We start from the raw sequence: 12392 nt of genomic DNA on the forward strand, positions 1-12392 counted from the left end.
CGTCACATGGCGGTCTTCTTCTTTCTGTTTATGGCGATTGTATCCAAGTGTTACATTAGCGCCACCTACTGTAGTTGTACGTTTCACACTTTAGACTTTATTCCTATTCATAAAGTCATATGCTATTACATCGGATCAATTATAAACACTTACACACGATTAACCTAGAATAATAGAGATCAAAATTAGATCATTTTGAGACGAAAATGTGCAAATAGTTTGTTTGTTGGATACTTGGACACTGATAATATAACAGATCCATGACATTGGCGTACGCTAGGTGGCGGTATGACTGTGCGCGCTACATTGATTTGGAGGTGAAAGGGTAAAGTTGAGCCACTGCAGAGCGCTTGCTACGTTAATTCATTATGGCTAAACATCATCCAGATTTAATTTTTTGTAGAAAACAAGCCGGTGTCGGTACGTACTCTTTTGTTTGTAAAGTATACATAGTAAAAGTACTCAGTTTATTGTCGCATTGTTGTAATTTTAGGCCTCTATAAAAGAGGCGGCAGTATGCTAACAGCAGCAGTTAGCCATAGCTTGCATCATGGATGTTTTCATTGGTTTTTGTTTGAGATGTTGCCACCACTTGTTTATAATCCCCTTTTAATGTTTTCATTGTGTGTAATGTAAGATGACGGTTAGCTGTAATTCTACTTCAATGACATGATACGTTTTGTTTCTTAACAGCTATTGGTCGACTGTGTGAGAAATGTAAGTATGACGCTTGCACTTTTTTGGGACACAATATCTTTATTTTATATATATATATATATATATATATATATATATATATATATATATATATATATATATATATATATATATATATATATATATATATAACAATTGTATTGAATTAACTGAATAATCAACGATCACCTGTTCCATTAGATTATCTCTGTGAGAACATTGGTTGAATTTCTACCAATTGCCAATTCTTCCAAATCTAGTGGTTTGATCTCTCAAACCTTCTTGTAGTTTATCCCTAACAATTTGCCTTTCTTCCCAGAAATAAAAAGCAAAATATTTGTTTTGATGACTGTATGGATATTTTTTTCCCCAGGTGATGGAAAGTGTGTCATCTGTGATTCTTATGTGAGGCCGTGCACACTGGTCCGCATCTGTGATGAGTGCAACTACGGCTCCTACCAGGGTCGCTGTGTCATCTGTGGAGGACCTGGAGTCTCAGATGCCTACTATTGCAAAGAGTGCACCATCCAAGAGAAGGATGTGAGTCTGCACACACCATTTTTGCACTTTAGAGTATGAAGCCTTGTTTACCCTTTTAATATGATGTGACGTCACTGCCTTTAAAACGTTGTACTGAGGATCTCCCACAATCCTGCTGCATTTTTTTAAAGTGTTGCAGTGAATAAACAGTAGGCAAGGCAAGTTTATTTGTAGAGCACAATTTGTACACAAGGCAATTCAAAGTAGGGCTGGGTGATACGGTGCGTATCCCAATACTTGTATATTCCAATACAATTCCCACATTACGATACGTATTCCGATACATTTTTGAAAAAGGGGTCTTAAAAATGTACCAAATGGGTAATGTTTTTACTCTGGATAAGAACATGTATGAAATTTCATGATTATCCACAAAGCACTTATTTATAAATCCATTATGCTCTAATAACTTCATACATCCAACCAAATGTTCCAAATAGAGATAAGGAACACATTCTAGTAAAGTATTGTTTCTTGCCAAACAATTGGCCTGGTCTGAACATGCTGCAGTAGTATCTACTGCACAGATCAGCTTCTGATCAGGTCCACAACTCCTTCTCACCTCGGCCGAGAGGAGCGCAGCACAAACAGCATCTCAAAAGGACCATTAAAGCTTACTGGCCACAAGTCTGTATTAAAATATATATATATATCGATACTGTGACTCTGTATCGATACGGAGTCCGTGACGATATATCGCCGTATCAATATTTTGAACTCAACCCTAATTCAAAGTGCTTCACACAACAGGAAAAAAATGCATTAAAATCACAGACATTTTCTTATGAGGAAAGTGATAGAGTGTGTAGTTGTGTCGCAAAACCTTCATTTCTATCTATTAATTTTAACAATTTAGCTAACATGAATCATACAGGATGGAAAACCAATGCTATTGGACCACACTGGCAGACACTCCGGACAGTCTATCCCATATTTATTTGACATTGCTAGTGTGACAGGTGTCTCCGGGATGGTCACATCACTTTTAGATTGATTCTTTCCCATGTTTGACTGTCAGCGCGCTATCTGCCTCTGCACAAGTCTGTGTATGTATCTTTTACAACGACACTCTCGTCGACGCTTCCGCCTTATGTGTGGCGCTTTTGTACCATTAACAACAGACCCAGTCTCGTCTGCTGCTCCCTAGATTTAGCTTTTGCTAAAATAATTGTCCCAGACAAAACTTGACCAAAGCTTTTAGTGTTAAAACTGGCTCTTGATCAGTTTTAACACATCCTGGCTCTTCCTGGACTTTGCAGTGGCCTTAGAGCCGACTGACAATCTGACCATGTGTTCTAACCCTCTCCCCAGGCACCTGCCATGCGGCTGCACTTGGACACCAACACAATACGTGTCGGGTGGAATTATTTACATGTTCAATTATAATTGTTTCTAAATAGTAGCAAGAATTTCTCTAAGCCCTTTTAATTTGAAGGCATTTTTAAAGGTGCTATTTTCTGTCTATCCATCAAATAGTTTAAGTAAAATCATACTTAAACTATTAAGAAAAGAAAAAAAAAATCATCTATCTACCTGCGTTGCAACAATGAAATTTCCCCATGTGTGCACAATAAAGGAATATCTTATCTTATAAAGACATGAAATCACAAAACAGTGCAAGACATAAAAGAGAAGAGTGCAAAGAAAATAATTAATAAATTGTCGTATGCGCAGCTAAACGAAACTTTTTATCTTAGATTTGAACATTGCCAGAGTAAAACTTGTCTCATCTTCAGGAAGACTTCCAGATTTTAGCTGCTTAAAACTGAAATAACGTTATAATAGTGTATTGTACATATTAGCCTGACAATACCTGTAGAACTTATCCACAATCAGCAGTTCTGGGTCTTAAAACCTCTACTGTACTCGAAGTGTCAAACCTTTTACAAACTAATGTCTTTTCTTTCTGCAGAGAGATGGCTGTCCTAAGATTGTGAATTTGGGCAGCTCCAAAACAGACCTCTTTTATGAAAGAAAGAAGTACGGCTTCAAGAAGAGGTGAAGACTCGTGAAATGAGGCCTTGTTGTTTTTTAGTTTTTCCAGCTTTTGCAACCCTCAAATTGCTAATAAACATTGTTTTATACGATATCTTCTAGTCTTCTCAGTTAATTAATAATCACCCAACTCTGAAACACATTGAAATAGCTTTATTATTTTACATACCATTGTACAATAGAGAAAAGTTTTAACTCTTCAAACTATTAAGAAAAAAAAAATAAAAACAAAGTAAAAAAATAAAAACCTTTTACAGTTTACAAAGTGACCTGTTTATAAAGGCAAGTGAATAAGCTGAAAGGTGTGAAACCCCTAGGGAAGCCCATCTTTATCTAAAAATAATTGCACCACTATGCCTTGGTGTAAGCGGGACTAGTTAAACTAGTTAGACAGACAGTACATTTATTCCATTCCAAGTAGTTATACTAATTTATGGAAGCTCACAAACGACTTTCGCTTTAGACAAGACGTGATTGCTGAAGCTGAGGCTACACTTTAAGAACTAATGGTGCAATACTAAAACCTATGTAAACTAGCAGACAGGAAACTGCATTGAAATGGCGTCGACGGCGAAGACACTTTGAAAGAATTGCGGGTTGTTATGCCCCACATAGTCTGCGAGTACGTTACGTTTCCACCACTGTAGTGATGGCACATTTAAAATATCTTGATAAAAATGTTATTTGACATGGAGTTATGAAGGCTGAATTTTAAGTCATGTTTTGAAAGCCACTTGTATAATTGTATTTTTACTCATTTGAACAAGAGGGGGTATAAATGTCCTGTAAAGCACATTTCTAGACGATTATTAAAATTTGACATCCAAAACATGAATTGCATTCTGAATGGCTACAGAATTTTTAAAATAAAAGCACACCATTAGCTTATTTACACGACATGCTTTGGACAGACGTTGACGGAGATAACATGGCCACAGAGCGACCGTCAACTTATTTACAGCTCTGTGCCATTCCTCATGCACAACCGTTTTATACATTGTGAACATGGTACACACTAGTGTAACATGTCACTAATTTCCCCTGAAGAAGTTAACTGGAATCGTCAGTCAAAACAATAACTGGGCAACAATACCCAACCCTATCTACTAAATAGTAATTATTCTGAAATAACAAAAACAACTACATCTTAGTAATCTAAAAATTAAAACAAACCCCACATGAACCAAAAATAACTGATGTAATTTGGCCAAAAGCTTACAAAACAACTGGAGTACACAATATATAATTTGTACTGAAGAGAGACTTCTCAAATTCACATGAATAGGTAAAATCCACAGACGAAAAAAAAACTTCTTACTCCTCTTCAAAAACCGAGATTTGATTTATGAATGTGTTTGAAAAAAATAGATCGACTGTTGAGATTTAAAGGTCATCCGTCACGGCACTTGAAAGAGAAGAGAAGATCAAATCAATGACATTAATGCATTCAAACTATTTTTTTATACGTTTCATTCATTATACGCTGCCATTTTACACTCACAGCCACGCTCACCGTCAATGACATTCATACATGAACAAAATTGTTTTTGACAACAAAAACAAGTATTCTATCCTGTAAAATCTTTAAAAAGTTAAAATTAGTTATTAGTTAGACTGGCTTGTTTTCTTTCTTAAAATAAATAATCTTCCACTTAGGAGAATAGACTTGTTTTTGTGTTCTTAAAGCCTTTTTTATCCACGATTGATGAAAGAAGACATATTTTAAAGAAATGTTGGTAGGGCTAGTGATCAACTGGTGGATCGCCATGGTAGCCAGGTCTAAACCAGAATACTTTTGTATCATGTATTTTTGTTAACCTCTTACAGTGTTCCAAATTTAGCTTCATATCGTCCCACAACGTTCTTGAAGCGGTTGCAATCCTTCCTCAGCTCGGCCACCTCCGACCGCAGCGCACTGTTCTCACGCTCTAAGAAGGCGGCTCGGACCGTGATCTGGTTCTCCTTTAACCGCCGGGCGTCTCGTGAGCGTTTGGCCGCCACGTTGTTCTTCTTCCTCCTTTGCCAGTATTTCTCGTCCTGCATACATAGAGAGATAGACAGTTAGATGACACCAAAACGATCACATGTCTCCTGTGTCACCTTCCAAACACCTCATCTACAGTATGGTCCACAGATACCATGCTAAATATATTCTATGCCTTTAAATGAATCTCTTCTTACATTCCGTTTATGTAATCCGGCCCCAGACAAGTGTTCTATTCTGTTGGCGTGCAAACAAAACGAAGCTCCTCTCGGGAGGGAAAAGCAATCCTCATGAGATGCAGACTGCTGAGTCACTTTGACTCGGTTTATCTTGTTCCAGCTACAAAGCCTGAGTTTATCTGATGACTAGTTTTCTTAATGGTTCAAAATGAAAACAGCAAATCAATTGACATTCCAAAGGTACAATTACTTTAACGGTTTTAAAAAGAAAGAAACTAGCAATAGTACAAAGATTCTACATCTGATAGAAATGAATAGTTTTTTAAATGAAAACTTTGAAAAGGTTGATTTTATTTGTTTTTTTCCCTTGTTAAGGATTACATTAGCCTTGATTTTGTCCAAGTTTTTATTTTGACACAGTTTGAGTAGAAAATTAAGGCATGTGTACATTTCTTTTAATGTAAAAAAAGTATGATAAAATATTGCAGCGATATCGAAATATTGTCCAATATCGTGCAGCTCTAAAATGAACTAATTACCCTTTAAACATTTAGGCACATGAAAGGTGTAAATGCTTAATCCATAACTTGTTTTTGTTAAGCCATATAAAATACGCACCTCCACAATAAACCATCATCCCATGGTATTTTTGGTCACGCTTATCATACCGTGGGTTAAGACACAGTCTTTTCCTTTGCTCAAGCTGATCCTTCATAAAATCTTAGCTCTGGCAAATCCTAAATCAGCCATAATGTAATATAACGTAAACTTTTCTCTTGTAGACCAAACAAACCCAAAAAGTTTGTTATTCAAATGGAGCTATAAAGAAAAAGTGCCAGAAAATGCAGGCGTACCTTCTGCTCGTCGGGAACAAACACCTTCTTGGCCTTCTTTATCATGGGCTGAGGCTTGAGCTCTTCCTCACTGAACTTGTGCTTGCGGGGGTTAAACAGCTCTCCTCCCGGGACGCTGGACAGGACCAGGTCAGTGGGGTCGGGATCATAGTTAACGTCCACCTCAATCTCCTCCGGGTCGACTGGTTCAGGGGTTATTCTGTCATCTTCAGAGTCGATTTCTGTGAACAAAGGATTGCACGTCAGGCACAAAACTTGAGGATAGAGAATATCAATATGACATCGTGATTTGGAACTAGGACTGGGCAATAATAAATAATAAAATTAGGTATTGATCCATTTAAAATCTGCCATTTTGGCGCGCTCGTCATGCAGAGACAGTGTTTTATCAGTGCAATGCAGCTTGAAGCTCAGATAAAAACACTTTCCCCACCTATTGGTCAGCCTCATTCATGTGAAGAGTAAGTGACAGGACGATTCAACCAATCATAATGCAGTGTGAACTAGCAGCAGATAGCTTAATAGTTCCCCCTAATGGCAGATTAAAAAAATACTGATGAATTGTGATCAAATTGAAATTATATTACTTTTTGTTATCATAAATTGCAGACTTCGAAAAATCGCTATGGTGAAGGTCAAACATGACAACAGGCCAGGTTGGCAGACTCACCTGCAGTTATGTCAGACGTGACATCCGAGCCTGTGATCACCACCTCCTCAGAGCACTGCTCCAGCTGCTGAATGGGCAGCAGGTACTCCTCTGCTGCTTTGGTGACCTCAGATTTCACCCTTTTGTTTGCCTTTGAGGGGCTGGACTCCTGCAACACACTGTCGCTGTCAGGGGAGGTGGGAATGCCGTTCTCCATGAGGAATTCCTCCAGATCCATGTACTCCAAGTGGAAGTTCTCGCCATCGTAAGGAATGGTCTTGTCCCAGATGGCAGGAGTAAGAGCCGCAGTTGGACCGATGCTGCTGCCTCCACCCAGGTCCACGCTGTCCCCAACGCACAGCTTCTCCTTGTCAGTGTCTGGAGAAAGAGTTCAAAACTATTTACACACTTTCCTTACATCAATCTAAAATCAGCAACAGTCAGCGACATCATTCCACAGTGTAAACTCATGGCCAAACACAACAAACACATTCACACAAAAATAGCATCAACAGAACGCCTGCCGGAACTATTAAAAACGACATTCTTTGTTTGGCGCCGGTGTCCTTCACAGTCAACAAAACAGGCTGTAACCACGGGGCGTGTCTACAGCGGCTCTAGAAAACTCTGGATGGCGGATGTCGGTGTGACAGAAGGTTTAGTTACTGACTGTAATTCTGCACAACAGCAGCACATTGTCTTCATGGCTGTGCAAACTTACCATCATCACCGTCAAATATATTCGGGGGCGGCATCTCCATGATCTTCTTGAGGACCACGGGGAAGGAACTCGGTGTTCCAGTGGTCATGTCCAGCGTAAACACGATCGGATCGGTGGACATGATGTCGTTATATCCGTGGGTAACCGACTAAAACCAAAAACAGAAGCCAAAGCCGAACTAATTCTGCAAAAGCACGATCGAACCAGTAAAGTCCCGTCGAGTGTGTCCCACTTCCTGAGATCCTTCGTCTGTACAAAAGGAGGGGCTTGACTCGTGACCCCACCCCCTTGATTAATAAACATCAAGCGCTGCACGCTATTGGCTGACGTGAAAGCAAAAGTGTTAATATTCATAAAAGGGGCGGGGAATACATATACGGACTAATGGCAGTCGTTCACTGAAGCCAATATAAAGTCCTATCGCTTTGACCGAGTTACATGTGTTAAGCTGGCAGCGTTGACAAAACGTGACACATTGAATCACAAATAAGTACATATTCACAGTTTTAAAGCGTTTTCTCAAGTCTCAAATGCCCTATGAAACTATAAACAACTTTTTATGCGACTTTTCGCCGAGAAATGAAGCGAAACATTAAAATCCATAACACGCATTAAATAATTTGTATTGCCAAATCTAAAGTTGTTGTTGTTGTTGTTTTATGGCGGTTGGCATCCAAGTGTTGCATTACCGCCAGACTTTATTCCTCAGACTTTGTCGTAGTCCTCAGACTCTGTCGTAGTCCGTAAAAGTACTCCTTCCATTGCTTTGGTGTTACAAAGCCCATGAGGTCATGATATGTCTTTGTTTAAAATGATTCCTGTTATTTGTTCCTTTCTTGTTTCAAAGTACTTGTCCTTGATGACCTAGCGCATGTTCTGCCTGCAGCAGAGAGTCACGTGCGGACACGTGCAGCTGATGTTTTGGAGGGGTTAAAAACGTTGGGACCTTAGTTGCACTGTCTGAAGAGCGCCTCCTGGTGGCAGGAAGGTGGAGGCGCGCACAGTGGCATTGGCCTAAGGCAGATAGATTTCTATCCTGGGACTTCTGTTACACCCAGGTAAAATTCCATAGCAAAACACAAGTTCTTCCCACAGAGTGCTGCTTTATGCAACAAGGGGTTGGGTCAGATATCCTCACGCTGTTGTCACGTTGTTGTTACTTTGTTGTTTAGGTTACTTACATTTGGCAGGTATAGGGGAAACAACAGTTTTTTCCTCTACACAATTTATTTTAAGCCCCACTTATTTTTGGCCTGAAAAAAATGAGAAAATCTGGAAAACATGAGCTGGCTTCTTTGCATCTTCTTTGCTTGCATCTCTCAAACTTACTCTTCCTTGCCCAAAAGACTTCCCCAGCTGCTTGTCTCCATGGGAATGTTGTTCCTATGATAATATAGCACACTATAGCAATCATGCAGGTGTTGTGCCACATCCAGAAAGTTAAGTGGTTCTGCTTTCATTTATTTAGGCGTTTAATTTTTCGCCAAAATGTCTGATCATCATTATAACTTTCTACAATAGGGTTGTCCAAAAAATGTATACCCAGATAGTATCAACTCGTATCAAATTCAGACAGGCCTACTCATTTGAGCAAGTACACAAAAGAAATCACATGCCCCAGGTCACCCTTGAAAAAGAGGTCTCGAGCTTTATGACTTTGTACCTGGTTAAATAAAAGGTAAATAAATGTAGACAAAGATTAACTTTTCCAGAATTGTCTTGCTTAAATAATACCTATTATTATTATTATTATTATTATTATTATTATTATTATTATTATTATTATTATTATTATTACTATTATTTATTTATTTTTATTGTGGTGATAATAACAGACTCCTTAGTTTCGCAATCTGTTTATCAAATTCAAAGCAAATTTCCATATTAGGGCAACACTACAAACATCCGCATAGCAAAACAACATCTGTTAAAATTCTCTATGGCTTCTAATTCGGGGGCCATTTGGCACATTTGCTCGTGGTAATGTGAAAACCTCACAGTGGCCGTTTGCTTTAGGGTTGCTAAGGCTACACGGACTCGGTGCAGTGATGGCCTGGTTATTATTCCAACCTATTTAATCCTTGACCCTCACACTGCTTCATTCTCCATGTATTATCTGCAACAGTCTCAATAGGCCTAATTATGGATTTTTGTAACAGGCGTGCATGTTACTTAAACAGGTAACCACGCACATGTCAACACACGTGCCACGAGAGGATATTCCTTCCTAAGGCTAGATGCCAAATAACAATGCAATAATAAACTTTACGCATTCTCAACGCCACCAAACTCTTTATTCCTTATTTGTGTCCTTGTTTGTGACCTCGCTTTTTTCCATTCAATATCAAACCGAACATGAACTTTCCTTTGAACTTATACACCCCATTTCTTTTCAAATCTAGGGCACCACTCAAGATCACCAAATACAAGTGACATCAAAACCAGGTTATGAAAACTATTAACAAGGGCATCTACAGGCAACACACTAATCATATTACTGTGATGTAATCAGCAGTCTACAAAGTCCCTTTGTAAACCATAACACGAGCTGGAGGTCTGGCACATGAAAGCCTCAACATCAATCAACAAATGAATTAAAGATTAGAGAATTATAACGATGATCACTTAGAATCAGACAGAAGTGGATGACCTGCACCAACACTTTATAATATCAGTAGAAACAGTAGTAGTAAATTATTATAAAAGATTAATTTTATTCTTCTCCCTTTTTGATTTTGCAATCTTTGTGCAAAACCCTGTATTCCAGCAGATGGCATGTGTCATTGCCTGTTTCAGATAACAATTAACCATTATGAAAATAGTCAACAACTATTGTAAGTGGTGTGATCAGGATTATTCCAATATATTGTTACAGCCCTACTCTGCTTTATTCTTTTATTACACTCTAATCATATGTATGTTTTAATAGCCTTCTGCTTCTCCTCCAGGTCAATCGACTAGATTACACATTATCATTCAAATAAATGCATAGTGAACATCATTTTGATTACATCGTCAATAGTGTACAAATTAGTAGCACAATTATCAAAATATTAGGCTAAATCAATCTGACTAATACTAATTAATTAAGTGGCTAACATTGTGGGTTTTTTTTTTGCCATCGCCACAGTGAGTTCAGCAGCAGAGTTCTTCCTCAAAAAGCTGGTGAAGTCTCAGAGTCATACGGCCAATATTTCTCCTTATAAGTCAGGCTTCTGCTTAATTGAGATCACATATAACCCACAATGGCAGTGCTCTTGCTTTGCATGGTGCTATTCCATATTGTTTGTATAAGTGTGTGTTTATGTATTTGTTAGCTTTGAAAATTGAATGTTTTATTGAGATTATAGCTAGATGTTTACTTATTTTATTACTGTTTATTACTGTTTATGAGTGTCTCATTAAGTTACTGAATGAAAAATACATAAATTATTAACATAAATGAGATCCTCTGTTCAATATAAGATAGATAAGCTATAAAATCTAATTGTTAGAGCATTGAGATATTTTGTATTAACATTTATTTAACCATGCGAGTAAAATGAAAAAACATGACAGCACACAAACCATAAAAACATTTACAAAATTAAGAATCATTTAATAACAAATAAAGAGTTTAGATTTAAAAGCACAGAACATTTTCATTCGTTTCTTTTTCTTTGTTTTTAAAAATCGCTTGAAAACCTTTAAGTGGGACCACTTCTCCCAACCACAAGTCCACTTGAAGGTAGTTCCAAGCTGCAAGAACAGCTTAGGAAAACGCTTTCTCTTAACTGTCAGTCCGCACACAGGGCTGTATCAGGGCTTTATCAGGTGATATGTAATAACCAAACACGTAGGAAGGTGCACATTTCAATATGACTTTAAACACTAAAAACCTCCTGGCCCCCACACGAGGCCCTCCAGCCTCAGCACAGAGCTCACAGCGGGAGTGAGCCTGTGAATCTCAAAGCTCAGAGACTGTGTCCAATGAAACCTGTTGATCCAGGCTTTAGGGCTAAACTACTCATGCCTCTTCTATAAGATGAAACTAGATGATCCAAAGACACCACACTGACACATTCTCTGTCACAGTCTGCATTAACAGTGTGAACACATCAAGTACACACGTGTGCTCTGTCCGTCACTCACCGTTCACATCGAAGTTAGGGAGAGTAAAAGGGTGCTCCAGCAGAGCCCTGAATATCTCCGGGATTTCTGAAGACATGTTTACTTCCATTAGGCACAAACTGAGTCTGAAACTTAAACAGTGCACAGCAAAAAAAGAGCCAATGTGAGCAGCACTTCCGCTGGGGCGGTGCAGACTCCGTACGGTTTAAAGATAAGAGTAACAGAATGATCACTGAGCTCTGTGCATAAGTTACTTAACAAGGACAACCCCTAAGCGCATCTAAACCAATCAGCAGCGAGTTACCTCAGCAATAGTCGGAAAAACATCTGATTGGTCAGTAGAGTTGTCCGTCATTGAAAAGATGACCAATGTCAACACGTACAGATTACCTGAAGTTTGTGGCCTTAAATGGGCGACAAGTTGTGTAATATTGTGGTAAATTTGTCGTCGATGTAATTCACATACAAACTCCTTTGTGGTTCATGAATGATGCTGAATGATGACAAAAATAAACTACATGTTTTTTGTATATTGTGAGTGATCAACCAATCAGCTGCTCTGAGAGGAAACGTCCTGAAAGTAAAATGAGCCAAAATAAATACAATACCAGCTCCACTGCACAAGATGAGGAGATGAGGAGATGCAGAGATGCAACATAAAGTT

At 38.5% G+C, this 12392-nt stretch overlaps 2 protein-coding genes across 3 annotated transcripts; one reads left to right on the forward strand and one right to left on the reverse strand.

Annotated features, from left to right (window-relative positions):
- Positions 1–298: 298 nt before the first annotated feature.
- phf5a (PHD finger protein 5A) lies at positions 299–3320 on the forward strand. Its single transcript, XM_072456109.1, has 4 exons — positions 299–420; positions 694–717; positions 1070–1236; positions 3149–3320. Exons 1-4 carry the CDS (start codon positions 369–371, stop codon positions 3236–3238), a joined length of 333 nt encoding a protein of 110 aa, XP_072312210.1. The 5' UTR covers positions 299–368; the 3' UTR covers positions 3239–3320.
- Positions 3321–3369: 49 nt separating this feature from the next.
- Positions 3370–11968, reverse strand: tefa (TEF transcription factor, PAR bZIP family member a). 2 transcript variants are annotated; one of them, XM_072455776.1, is made up of 6 exons: positions 11757–11968; positions 7619–7766; positions 6919–7275; positions 6249–6469; positions 5057–5268; positions 3370–4636 (listed from the first exon to the last, which is right to left on the reverse strand). In XM_072455776.1, the coding sequence occupies exons 1-6, from the start codon at positions 11835–11837 to the stop codon at positions 4615–4617; spliced, it is 1041 nt and encodes a 346-aa protein (XP_072311877.1). In that variant the 5' UTR covers positions 11838–11968; the 3' UTR covers positions 3370–4614. The 2 variants fall into 2 exon arrangements, with proteins under 2 accessions (XP_072311877.1, XP_072311876.1); XM_072455775.1 differs by lacking the exon at positions 7619–7766 and having other exon boundaries at positions 11750–11967.
- Positions 11969–12392: the final 424 nt, after the last annotated feature.

The sequence above is a fragment of the Eucyclogobius newberryi genome, unplaced genomic scaffold (genome assembly GCF_026437365.1).
Source record: "Eucyclogobius newberryi isolate DKJ021-1_F unplaced genomic scaffold, fEucNew1.0.hap1 SCAF_20, whole genome shotgun sequence".
Classification (NCBI taxonomy): Eukaryota; Metazoa; Chordata; class Actinopteri; order Gobiiformes; family Gobiidae; genus Eucyclogobius; species Eucyclogobius newberryi.